The sequence below is a fragment of the Amblyomma maculatum genome, chromosome 4 (genome assembly GCF_055883805.1).
Source record: "Amblyomma maculatum isolate TAMU_Amacu chromosome 4, ASM5588380v1, whole genome shotgun sequence".
Taxonomy (NCBI): domain Eukaryota; kingdom Metazoa; phylum Arthropoda; class Arachnida; order Ixodida; family Ixodidae; genus Amblyomma; species Amblyomma maculatum.
In genome coordinates, this window is record NC_139347.1 from 29,552,557 (window position 1) to 29,565,697 (window position 13,141).

General features: G+C 44.5%; 1 protein-coding gene across 1 annotated transcript; it reads right to left on the reverse strand.

Moving 5' to 3' along the window:
• Positions 1 to 5,679: 5,679 nt before the first annotated feature.
• LOC146190563 (xyloside xylosyltransferase 1-like) lies at positions 5,680 to 10,608 on the reverse strand. The gene is made up of 2 exons (XM_084599809.1): positions 9,568 to 10,608; positions 5,680 to 7,201 (listed from the first exon to the last, which is right to left on the reverse strand). The coding sequence occupies exons 1-2, from the start codon at positions 9,994 to 9,996 to the stop codon at positions 6,431 to 6,433; spliced, it is 1,200 nt and encodes a 399-aa protein (XP_084455935.1). The 5' UTR covers positions 9,997 to 10,608; the 3' UTR covers positions 5,680 to 6,430.
• Positions 10,609 to 13,141: the final 2,533 nt, after the last annotated feature.

Consider the following 13,141-nt stretch of genomic DNA (forward strand, 5'->3'; position numbering starts at 1 on the left):
ACATTTGTGTGTCGACCTATGCGCACGCGTTCTGACCTCGAAGGTTTTCACACAGCAAGCTCCTTAAATATTATTTTAAGACACATAAGACACAACGTTGAATATAGTTCTTCCTTTTCTGGTAATTCTGGTTCTTCTTCGCCGAATCGGTAATTTCCAACCTAAAACCGCAGTGACGTAAGGTAAAAATCTGAAATGCGCGATCAAATGAATGAGCACCTTTCTAATTAATAAAATCAGGAAAGTGCTCTAACAACCTTCAACTCTCTCTGCCAAGAAACTCAGAATAACACTGCAAAACTAGAGACACATACTGCGGAGAAAAGTGACTGAAACAAGCCTGTGCGACAAAAATTATTTGTTACTTTTATTTGCGACTTTAAATACGGGTGATCAGGATCATTATATTTTTGCATTTGGTTAACAAACTGTGAGCTTCTTTTTCCAGCGCGCATGCGTAATGCGAGTGAACCCCCCCCCCCCCCCCCTACCCCCTGCTCTCCCTGATTCTTCTCAAACTAGAATGCGGTTTTTCGAAGGCGACGCATAACAAGCGTCTGTTCTTCACTTGAATAGACATAGAAATCTCTTGCAGCGGCGAAGTTCGCCATATTTTAACACCACATATTCTGTCTAAATTCCGTAACAGACCTTGATAATGGTATGGCCACTATAAGCAGCGCGCAAGTGAATGAAGTTAAGAGCATATGGCAAAAGCACGACGTAAAGATATAATATTCGCGCAAAACATAGTCGCGCGCCTGGAAAAAATTATCAACACCTTCCGCTATACACACTCTGGTACCCGCGCATCCCCCAATCAGCCGACGCGATTCCTGATTGAAGGAACTAAAGCCCAAAAATACGCCACAGTATTGGAAAGACAATAATGTCCCTATTGCTCCCAGTAAGAAGGTTTGGTCGCGAAGGGTTCTTTCAGAATTCAGGTTGATCCAGAGAAATTCAGCGCATGAGCCCTGATTTGTTTCGCATTCCTCCATCTCACGATTTATTTATTTATTTATTTATTTATTTATTTATTTATTTATTTATTTATTTATTTATTTATTTATTTATTTATTTATTTATTTATTTATTTATTTATTTATTTATTTATTCTTGACAGCGTTGTGGCGTCCGTTCAAACTAGGCTAAGACCTGCACACTCTCCTCTTAGTTAAACGTTTAATACGAATGCGGAATATTTGCTTTAATTTATTTAGTAATTGTTGTTTGCTAATATATTTATTCCTTTACTCGTTTATTTGTTGTGTTTGTGTACACTTACAAACTATGTTGGTTTTTTGGTTGGTTGGTTTGTTTGAGCCGTAAGAGGGCACATAAGTTTAGAAGCTGTGCACCACTGCCTCCAAGTTGCCAAAATGTTTTTTAGATTATCATCAACGGCGCACTGAATATTCCTTCCATGCGTATAATATTTATTGCATTATTTTATTGCTCGCTCCTTTCATGATCGTGCTGGGCCCCTCACTCCTGCATCCACCGGGCACCTCTTCAGTTCTGTTGTGGTGCCACTGTAACGCCTCACGGTGGTGTCAGAACTAATGAATTCGAGCTGTTGAACGCGCCCTCAGCCACTCGGCTCGTCTAGAAATGTATATTCCGATTGTTTCGCTTTGAAAGGTCATTTCTTTTTGTAGCTTGTTGCGCTGTCAGAGAAATATTAGAGTCGAGCGATTGTTTTCAAAGAGCTCCTGACCTTTGTGTCTTGTTCGGTCGTAAAGACATATCCTAGTCATAAAGGACTCTATATGAATCATATTTTATGTCTTCATATGCGTTTTAGGCATATATAACAATATAAATGGACGTCAATTTTGCTACAAGCGTAGTATTATCTACCAAACGAGGGTAAAGAGTTCTTACCAACTGCCCACTGCCCTGGAAAACGTAATACGGCGAAGGAATTTGAAACGTTCTTGTAACACCAGCACCCCCAGCCGAGGCATGGGTGTCGACCGATATCAGATACGTTTGAGCCTTTTTGTACACAGATCTAGCCCTGCAATCGCATAGCTGAACTTTTAGACCAACGAGTCACGAATCGCACTGAAGGAACTCGGGCGCTAGAGTTTCTTCAGGAGAAGCAACGTGGATTACTGGGCACATAGCTTATATGTAGCGCCGTTTTATTCGGCTCTGTACAGAGAGTTAAAACACCCGATTCTTAATCAACTTTCTAGTTTCCTCTAATAAAATCATTAAGTTAGCAAGCCGTAGTTGTAGCTATATGAGGCGAACACCGAAAAGACACTGCATAACTGTGACCCTGCTACTGAGAATGCAGCTTGATTTTTACTATTGAAATAGCTTCAACGCATGAGCGGACGAACTCCGAATTCCTCAGCCTTTTATTACCAGGCAGCATTAGCGCTCGAAATCATCGTGAACCTACGAGTACGAGCGCAGCGATTATTATAAACTTAAGCTTCTTTGATAGGGAGACTATAGAATGCCGAGTTTGGCCTAATACGAGCTTAGATCTGGACGACTATATTTTCTATATACACGGCCTCGTATTGTTAAGCAGTAGCTACTAATGCTAAAGTATTACAATTCAAACTCCAGCATGTAACTTACTGCTCATGACTACCACTGTTCCGAGTGCGTTGGACTAGGGATCTTGTCTTCTCCATACCTTTCCACAAACCATTCTTCTCTACCTTAGTAAAATCAAGCAAAATTAGCAAACAGCATTATATCCTGCTGGCTACCGGCCGTTACGCCACATTTAGGTGCTACAAATGTTTCAGTGGAAAAGAATGAACTAGGGAAAGGTTCACAACAAGAAACAGTCTAAGAATCCCAATCTGCCTTCGCATCATTGTACATGGATTGATGGGTTCGCTCAGTGCATGAACGCCGGCCAATCGCAAGTCAATCTTTCTAAAAAGATGAAAAGCAGCTTCCTCATAAGTATTCAAATCTTATTCTTCTCATTCTATTACAAGAATAAGATAAAACGTGTCGCCGTATGATCGTGAGGCAAAAAAAAAAAAAAAACACTTGTACCACACTTCCTACATAGAAAACTGCCTTGAGACGTCCGCTTGAATTTGCACACTCAAGTATCATACCACTCCTTGCACATTCCTCTCGGTTAGGTTTATGAAACATGCTGGTCTCTTTTTTTTTTCTTTAACTTGCGTTAATTAGCTTACGTGCTTATGAACGTATAAAATATTGCACCTGAGTGCGGGTGAGCATGTTCCATTGACGCATAGTGCTAGAATTGTAGTGTCATCCCTGAAACCAGTGCATCTTTGCGTATGCGCTCTTTCACACTGGTGAACTACGTCTAGGGATTTCAGTCGGATTAATACGTCAGTTCGGTTACACCCACCAAGCAGCTGAGAGTCTAAGCCACTGGGAAACTATAACTGGCGGTAAGCCAGCAAGCACACCTGCAGACATATAACGCTCTGCGTAGAACAGGTATTTTTATCAATCGCTTAGAGAGAGACCCGTCTTAGTAAATGACCACTCGGTTAAGACGCCCTTGAAGTTTAATGACCACGTGACGCGATGCCTCTCTTTAGCACAGACGAGGCTTTCGGGGAATTAAAATCACTCGTTATTATTAGCACGTATCAAAACCTAGTCTTGGATGGCCGTTTGCCAAGGAAGACAGAGCGCTGTCTTTAATTCTATCTCGTCACGCGTCTAACCAGTACCCTTCGATTGCAATGTCTAAGTAAGTTTTCCTCCTTCCCATCGTCGTTTATCTTCATAATTTTACTTCTTGTAATGCAAGAGCGTTCGAAGAGTGATTACTCGCTATTTTTTATTGAACGCAAGACTTTCCTTCTATGCAAAAGAAGCCAAGATGTGACATTAGCGTTGCAATGAAGTAAAAGCTGCTTATTTATTGAATCGCTGCTTGAACGTCAGCATTGCTTAGCATGTTTCGCTATCTTTCTTCCTTTCGATCCTTTCTTCTGTTTAGGGATCATCAGAGTACTTGTCCAACCTCCCGCGTGTTCGTACGTCTTCTGCATCTGACATAGTACAACGGTGTCACGTGACCAATAGGCATTGTCGTAGAGGGCCAGTGGACTGTCCTCGCGCTGAAAGCACAGCCACTCGCTTGGAACCAGTAGCAAGGGAACACAGCAGAAGCCATCTTGGTTTTGCCGACAAGTGATAGCACCGATTTGCGTGCATAGCTCGTCGGCATAGTGTGAATGCGTGACTCGCTGTATGAGTATGCGTTTATTGAAGCTTTTAAGGAATCATTTTCTGTTATTACTTGCTCGCAGGCGGGTGCGTTCGACGTTCAATATCGTCAGCTGAAAACGTGGACTCTATAGTGAGGCTCATCTTAGGAACTTGTGCACTTAAAGGGAGCCTCCGAACCGCTTAACAGTCATGTAATCTCTGCTCTGTGCGAATGGCTGCAAGCGGTAAGCAAACACACAAGTTAGAGCACATCCTACACGGCTGTGCTGAACTGCTAGTGATGATACGCGCTTCGCCTTTCTTTGTGCTCTGCGTATAGGACGTACCGCTATGCACGTGCCCCACAATGTGGCTTGAATCGCAGTACAGTCTGCTGCTGTCGAAGCGGGTGATTCAAGCAGCCCCTTCCTCACTTTTCCTCACTTGGTATCGATTGAGCTGTTCGATAACGTAGTTAATCTGGTTTCAAGTCGCTCTGAAACGGCTCAGTTATCTAAAAGAAACGGCGATGAAAATCACAACCTTTGTGCCCCTCGTACTATAGATGCTGTTGTAGTGGCGCACTTTACAGTTCGCGATCCGCGTTCTCTCTACCTTTTATTTTCTCTCAGAGAAGTGTAAGGAGTTATCTGGATTAGATTTTAGTGTTATTCAGTGTTGAACTCCTCTCCCCCCCCCCCATCCCTCTTTCCCCAGAAGAAAGGAAATATCGCCTCCCACGATTTTCATTACACACATTTCTCTTGAAAGGAATAAGCAGGATAAGCAGCTGTGAGAGTTCTGCTAGTGTTGACATCATTTACAAATTTCCAGGAGGACAAGTTTCTAACTTTTCTGTCATGTTTTACCGCTGTAATTGTTTAAGTGCAGTTTGCTAGGGGTCTACGGCTCCTTCCCTTTCTTTACAGCTACTGGGCAGGAGAGCAGTTTGGGGGCGCTAGAGGGTGCCATGATCTTATTTTTGCAGAATAAAAAAATAAAACAGTTGATAATGTTGAAATCCTGACGTCGAATTCCGCCCACTGCACCGCTGGTGTTGATTAATGAGCCTGCGAGCGTGATGTACTGGCGCTTGAAAATTGAAACAGATGCGTGATTTTATCCTCAGAATGGTGCGGCTGTATGTCCGGCTTTCTCATAGCATTATTTAGCGCGGAGGAGTTTTCGCTACGTGCGCTCTTAGCACAAGTTAGTTTGAGAGGGACAATATTTTATCTTGAGACTCTATGCCGTTGCTTATATGATGAAAAAGGGTGAACACATCGACCAGCGTTTCAGAACATCACTCCGACTGATGGTTTTCAATTTTGTCTGTTTGCTTCTACACCTTGTACAGAATTTTTGACTGTTCTCAAATGTCTAATAAAGAAATCTACCGATAACAAAGCACGCCTTCTCGTTAATGGCGCAAAGAAAATACGGCATTATCTATGGCTTCACACAACAAAAAAGTAATAAACATAAGGTATAGATAGGGAACATGTCAAAAGATCTCTTTATTCTTTCTGTGGCCTTGCGTAGCTGCTGTCTCATTCAGAGTCTAGACATTGAAGCAGCACATATTATAGAAGTTCCTTATTTCCAAATATGAACACACAGCAGCGCATGCAACACGCTTGGAGATCATCTTTCAGTGCGTACTCGCTTGAGACACTACGAACGGTTTCGCGCAAAATCTCATAAGTGCTTAGTACCGTGTTCACAGAAAAACTTTATCACGAAGGCAGCATGAAGACTTGGAAGCATAAGAGCATAAGTACGGTGATCGTCACACCCTGTAAGGACGTAAGAGGCGCCCACAGGATGCACGAGTTATGCCAAGTTCGTCGATCGTGTGCAACTTAGTTAAGGATCCAGTTTAGCTAGGTATCAAAGGTGCCTATAACAACATTTCCTTCTTCCCAATTCTCAAAGGATCACAACCACGAACAGTATTTTTCTTCAGCCCACAGTAGTGTGTGGAGGGGCAAAAAACAGCAACCTCTGACTGATATCGATGCCTAGATGGCAATGCGAGCTTGTGATAACGCACTATTTCCACGAAGGGGCACGTACGATAACAAAGTTCCTCGCTTCTCATTCAGCACTACTGGAACCAACTAGGGGAACACTTTCGACACAAGCTTATGCTCCCGCGAAGCTTCAATGCAGGTATCATCCTTTGCTAATCTGAAGGAGCCGAAAGATGTCGTTGCAAAACGTATTCGAGCTTTCAGATTGAACCATGGGGTCATCCACGGCTTTTCCGAGTTGTGTAGCTCGGGAAACTCGGATACAGGTGGAGCGGAATCTTCTTCTTGGTGACCCTCTTCTTTCCCTCCGAGTCTTCTGACCCAGGGTCTGGCATCCTGGCCCCGCCGTTAGCGTGGTAGATGCGTACTTTTCCCGGGCAGTCGTGATACGCGGCGAACAGTGTTTCGTTGACAGCATGCGACCATCCAGTGTCCAGTTGCCGGTTCCACGTGCAGTCCAGCACAAAGAACAGCTCGGGGTGCTCCATTCCTATCAGAGTGAAGAAGTCCTGGTGTCCCAACGACCCGTTGAAGCAGTACTTGTCGCAGATCGGCGCCAGCTTGTCATAAGTGAGCAAATCGTTATAGAGCTTCGAGGATCGCATGGCAGCCAGGTTCATGAGCATGACACCCGTGTTGAAGCCCTGTCTACCGGGCCTAGCCATTCCGACGTCCGTTCCGGGATTGGCATCAATGTATGTCTGAAAATCAAGGCGATACTGAGGCTGCAAATCAAATCCGATTCCGATCAAATTCTCGGTGGTAAAGCAGTCGAAATGCCTGTAGAGCTTAGCAATATCTTCTTTGAACTCAAGGTCGAGGTCGATGAATATAATTCGCTGTAGTTCGAACACACGATGAAAAATCTCGGTGATAAAGAACATGTCGTCGTTGTAGCGGCCGACGTCTTTGGTGAAGAACAGCAGGCGCATTAGGTCGATGGCTCCTCGGTTCCCTTCTTCAACCGCAGTTATGTTGTAGAGATAGAACTGTGGGCAGAAAAAAAAAAAAGAAGTAGATTGTAAAGTAAACCAAATCTCGCAATTCTCTGCAGCACATTGACTTTAACTCACAAAAACACAGCACCTGACCTTCTATACACTGACCGCTTTCCTTAATACGCGGCACATATTTACACTGCACATAGCTTCAAAAGCGAACAGATTGCGTTTCCTGCTGTTATTGCTACCATTAGAGTAAGGGTTTATTACTATCGACCTTTTGGCTGATGACACCCAGTATATTGTGTATTGTCTTCGCGAACACTTAGCGGGCAATCTAACTGCGTGTTGATTATGTTGTTACGGTACCATTATAATCAAAACGATTTTTTGAGGCATTGTTTTCAAGAGTATGGTCAAGTTAACTTGAGAGGTGTACCAATGTCTGAAGTTGGGTGATCCTGACAATCAGGAGCACCGATATCAGGCGCCATGGCTTCTTTCTGCGTGTGTGCGTGGCGGTAACATATGCGTACCATCCACAATGCTATTCTTTTGCTACCCTTAAGTACAGCTGGTACTATATATACAATCAAGGACGAAAGTTTGTGGGGTGTGAGTTCACGAAAAAAATATTTTTATTGAGCGGTAGCACAAAGCAGTTCGATACAGAATTTTTAAGCGCAGGGAATCATGCGCGCTCCGAGTTTTGAGAATACAAGTAGTCTGATTGGAGAAGATAAAGAGAGCATTTACGTTCAAGAAACTTCTCTCCGTGGCTGGTCTATGCGTAAAGCACGCTATATTTCTTATTATTACATAACAACGTAGGCCCGCTGCTTTTACACAGTTAACAATCAGTGCATCTGTCCAACCAAATTCATGGCATTAGTCATGTCTCAGCCTGCGCTTATTAAATACGAGTACGTGACATTAAACTCGCATTGTTAATTTGAGACTAAACTCAGAAACTGAAACTTGAGGCTAAATCCGAAACCAGCGTGTTATTATATAACATGCTGGTTTTACAAACTGTAGAAATTTGAAAATGGTTTTACTTGCATATTAGCATACTGTTCAAAGGAGTAGCGACACCACTATTTTAGATGTGTGTTTTTTGCCTTCCTGTATTGATAAAGACAGCGGTGTACGATACACATTTCGCGACGTAGAATTCACATGCTCCAGCTTAATTATTTATTATTGCATTTGTTCCGTGTGCTCTGCGATGTCAGTGCAGGTTAAAGAACCTCAGGTGGTCGAAATTTCCAAAGTCCTCCACTATGGCCTCTCTTATAGCCCGAGTAGCTTTGGGACGTTAAACCCTACAAACCAAACACACCAAATTATTACATTTTCTCTCTTGGAGTTTATATTTCGATTTCAATCAAAAAACAATAGCTTTGACGTCACCAGAATCTTAAAGTAACTGCGATGCAATCCCTATTTTGTTTTATTTTTCATGATTCCAGCTCTTGAACAGCCTTGCGTAAAAGCCTGCGCGAATTCAAATGAACGAAGCAGTGAAATATACTGTTTTTGATGCCTCACGTGACCAAAACTTGTCCGTAACCTCAAAGCTAGGGTTCAGTGGTTGAAACTGGAACCGCAATTTTATGAGAGAAAATCATTTTACCGCTTATTAGCCCACTACACGGGGCTGTTTGTGTTTAGTAATGTGCTATGTGTGGTTACAAAGACAGAATCCACTATTAAAATTTGATGTCTCTACTCCTTCATTGGCCATTCGGATTCACTGGTTCAAAGTTTACTTTGGTTCAGCCTACAATTAATTTTGCTAATTGAATGCGTGGTGCTGAGATGGCTGTTTCAATACATGCTACGTTATCGGCACTTATGAACTGAGGAATTATGTCGCAAAGGTAGAACTGCGTGCATGATAAGAAATTGAGTACTAAAGTCAGCTATTAGCCTAAATATGCTCGCCAAATATTCAAATAAAGTTGTATAAGTTACGCTTAGTCATCAGTCATCAGCCTTCCTAATTCAATTTCCGGAGTCCTCCACTACGGCGTCTATCATACCCTGAGTTGCTTTGGGACGTTAAACCCCACAAACCAACCAACCAACCAATGTCATGGTCTCGGAGCCATTAGCATTCCACATTGCATGCTGCATCTCAATATTTGCTCGGTAGAGGATGCTGGTTTCCCTAAGGTTTCAGATCTCAGACTAAAATTCCCAATGCGAGTTGAACGAGAGGCAGTTAATGGGCGCTGCCTGAGGTGGCAGTCCGAAACTATCGTGGTAGCCTGGGCCAACCAATACACCAAATCATGCGGTCGAGGGAGTAAAGCAGCGTGGTTTAGCCGCGATGGAGTGGCGGCGTCTGCCCAACCGTCTCTAAAGTAGGTGCCGCCCACTTCTTCAGAGATAGAAATGCAAATACACACCTGGAATTTCTTCTTGGACCCCACTTGCACGCCTCCAAGAGTGCGGCTCAGCCTCATGTAGCTTTGAGGATCGGCGAGCACATGGAAGCGCACCTGGTTTTTGGTGTGGGCCAACATGCTCCTGAGACAGTGGGTCATGATCCTGGTGACCTTCATGTTACGGTACGCCCACTTGGCCACGAATACCACGTCCACTATCTGCCGCACGTCTGGAGTCCGCGCGGCCACACAAACATTCGAGTTCGCCGCATCGTCGCTGGTGCTTTGAAACGGCACGGCTAAAGGAGAAGCTGTAGACAGCGGCGGCAAGTCCGACAGCTGGTGTTGATATTTCGAAGGAAGAGGCCCAGAGAGATTGCACCATATTATCAGAAACACACCGACTACAAACAAGGAGTAGATGGCCAGGCGTGCTGCTATCGAGTGCATCTTTGGTCTGTACGGTGAAAGTGCATGAAGGACTAGTCGATCGTAAACACCACAGGAGACCGCTTTTACATAGGCACAAAAAAGTCTACTGCTGAAGACAAATTACCTGCGCCTTCTTCTTAGCACATGACTCACAGGTTGTCGACCTGCATAGTATAGCCACTACTTTACACTGCGCAGCTTGCGATGGTACATGGGTGCCTTAGTTAAGTCATTTATCGAGGAACGTTGTTTTGTATTTCCAGTGGAAAAGGCAGTTGATCTAAATCCCGCTGCTTGTCACAAGAGTCATTCCAAACTGATAAACCTTGATTGTTCGCTGGCACACATTTTCCGCCGAAACGAAACACTTTGCACTTTGACGAACTGGTTCACAAAACTATCGCACATCTTATTGCAGGAGGCATTCATTTCTCTGTCGTCTTTAGCTGTCTCATCGAAATGAGGAAGTTGCAAAACGTTGCTACTGAGGGCGCTTCATGTCGATTCAGTTGCCGAAATTCGTACACAACAAGAGTGCGCACACACGAAGAGGCTTGGTCTTCTCTCAGCCGCGAACAGGTGTAGTCGGAGAAAGCTGGCATCCCGAAACTGCTGCGGCCAGCTCGGAGGCGGCTGCGCCGCCTCGTGTGTGACCGCCGCCGTCAAGGAACGAGACCGGTCGAGCTTACGATAAACCGGTTCGCCGCGACCTTCTTTCGACGTCGACGCCTAAGCGCACTCACTTTTTTCGCCCCCTGGGCGGCGGTGGAGGTGGCGTCGGCGGACTTCCGCTGTCTGCCGCTCCTCTGTCAAGCCAGCCACGCCGTGGTCCAATGACCGACATGACAGCAGGCTCTTGAAAGGAGGAGGACTCTCCCTATCCACCTCTGAGAGCAAGTGCATGCCCGGAATGGAATCGCTCTCGAAAGAAGGTAGTCGTGCTCTTGATCCCATATTCGCGCGCAAGTCCATGCGCGGAGGAAGAGAACGTCGACCTGTTCTGGCTTCGCCTCTAACTATACGCCCAGCCAACATCGGCAAGGTATGCGGCAAAATGCCTTTCGTTGGGCAGCGCAGAACTTCACCATGAGTATGCAGCATGTTTCTTCAGGTCTTCATATTTTTCTAACATGTCGCCCTATACATAAATATTTACTTCATGTCCTAAAGAAATAGCGCATTGAAAGAAAGCATATGCCAGCGCGAAGCTTTTCTCTTGGAGGCAAAAAGCAAAGCGCCCGTGTGCTGTGCGATGTCAGTGCACGTTAAAGAACCCCAGGTGGTCGAAATTTTCGGAGTCCTCCACTACGGCGTCTCTCATAGCCTGAGTTGCTTTGGGACGTTAAACCCCACAAACCAACCAACCTTTTCTCTTGCAGCCATTACAAGGAAATAAGCGGCACGTTTTCGTGTCTGAAAGGTATAACCCTCATCTGTACGAATGTGAATTGGTAAGAACGCACTCAGTACCTCTTTACTCTCTCGCCACTCTTTATTCGGGGAAACATCGGATATCGTGGTCTTCAGAAACAGAAAAAACATTTTCCTGAAAACAAACCAACTAAGAGCATAGCAACTTGGTTCACAGAAACACCCTTGGTGACAAATTTCTCATTCATTTTCTGCTAATAAATTGCCAACAATTCCGCCTACTTTCTTATTTTACGTTTTGTCTGGTCAGATCATGTACTATCCTTTAGTACAGCCTCCGGCGGGTTTTGATGGCCCCGCGGAAAATGTATGGCCGAACAAGCGGTCATTTATAGTTTCCATTTTAATTGAGATATCAGTACTCGAAATTACTTATGCATGGACGCTACGGATATTAAAAATTGCGTGTCCGAGACGCCGACCAAAATGCATGATTGGTCAAGGTGAGTCGCGAAAAATGAGCTCCGGGAATCCAGGCCTGCACGAACGAATGCGCAAGGCGCCACTTGTAAGCGCCCCTTTCCTGACAAGGGATCGACCTTCCGAGTGTTCTGTTCGGCGCGTTAAAACCGTATTCTAAAACACCCCCCTTTATTATCTCTTTGCAATTTACAGGAACAGCGCAGCAGTCGCAGTGCTTCAAGTTAACCACGCAATATGTGTGAAACCGACTAATGCTACTTCACCGCTGTTAATCACGGCATGCTTATCAGATGTAAGCGAGGAATGGTAAGAGCTAAAGAGGAAGCAGGCGTGACATGCCTCAGTAGCCTCTGACTTCCTGTTAGTTTTTGTCCAAGGAACCGGAGAGATTATGTGTCCTTAATTCATACAAAACCTTAAACGCAGAGTGTGCGACCACAGGCTCCAAAATTATATGAATGAAACAGTCAGATATTTTAGAATAATGACACCTTAAATATTTTAGAAAAGGCGCCCAAATTTACGATAAGAAATGCAGCTGTTGAAATATGTGAGCACATCTAGATTAATTGCACAAACCATAAACAATGCGTTATGGTCTGTGAGATTTAACTCTCAAAGCGGCTGATGATACCAGGTAAGCCGTAGTCCACGGGTCCAGGTAATTTAAACCACAATGAAAAATAAATCATTTGGAGAACAAGATACTTAGAATGCACTTACCCTCAGATTATGAAATGCTGCTGCTAGTTACTCTATCACAAGGTGGAGTTAGCGTCGCGCCGGCACGAGCGCCCCGTGCGGCTTCGTCACTGCGCACGCAGGGAGAAGACGACCTCGCGCGAAATTCTCGTTCCCTCCGACTTCGGAATAAATACCCTGCCCTAGATTGGGCGAACATTTGCCCTTAACCTTGGTGAGTCGGATTACCTAGATTTATTAGCTTATTTTATTGCTAGCTGCCGTTATTGCAGCAATAAATATCTTATTTGTGTCTGCACGTGTTGCTGTTTGTTTTCAACAGCACGGCCCACCGTGGTCGGTGTGCACTCGCTAGCGCGCGAGACCCCTGTGTGGGGTTGGCAGTTTGGACCGTCAGTCGCTAACAAGCACCGCATAGTCACTGGTGCTTTGAAGCGGCACGGCTAAAGGAGAAGCTCTTGTTTGTCCCCATATTTCAACCCCGAGTATACCTTACAAAAGTGTACATAACGGCTGTGCCCTGCTTGAAAAAAAAATTATCAAAACAAAGTTAAGGCACAGAAAGGGACAAAAAGCCGGTCGCGGCAAAAACGAGTTTACAATGTCC

Excerpts from the sequence above, each read along its gene's own strand:
- LOC146190563 (XM_084599809.1), bottom strand. The coding sequence starts at position 9,996 with ATGCACTCGATAGCAGCACGCCTGGCCATCTACTCCTTGTTTGTAGTC. Across the intron at positions 7,202-9,567 it reads GGTCCAAGAAGAAATTCCAG|TTCTATCTCTACAACATAAC; the intron begins GTGTGTATTTGC and ends TTCTGCCCACAG.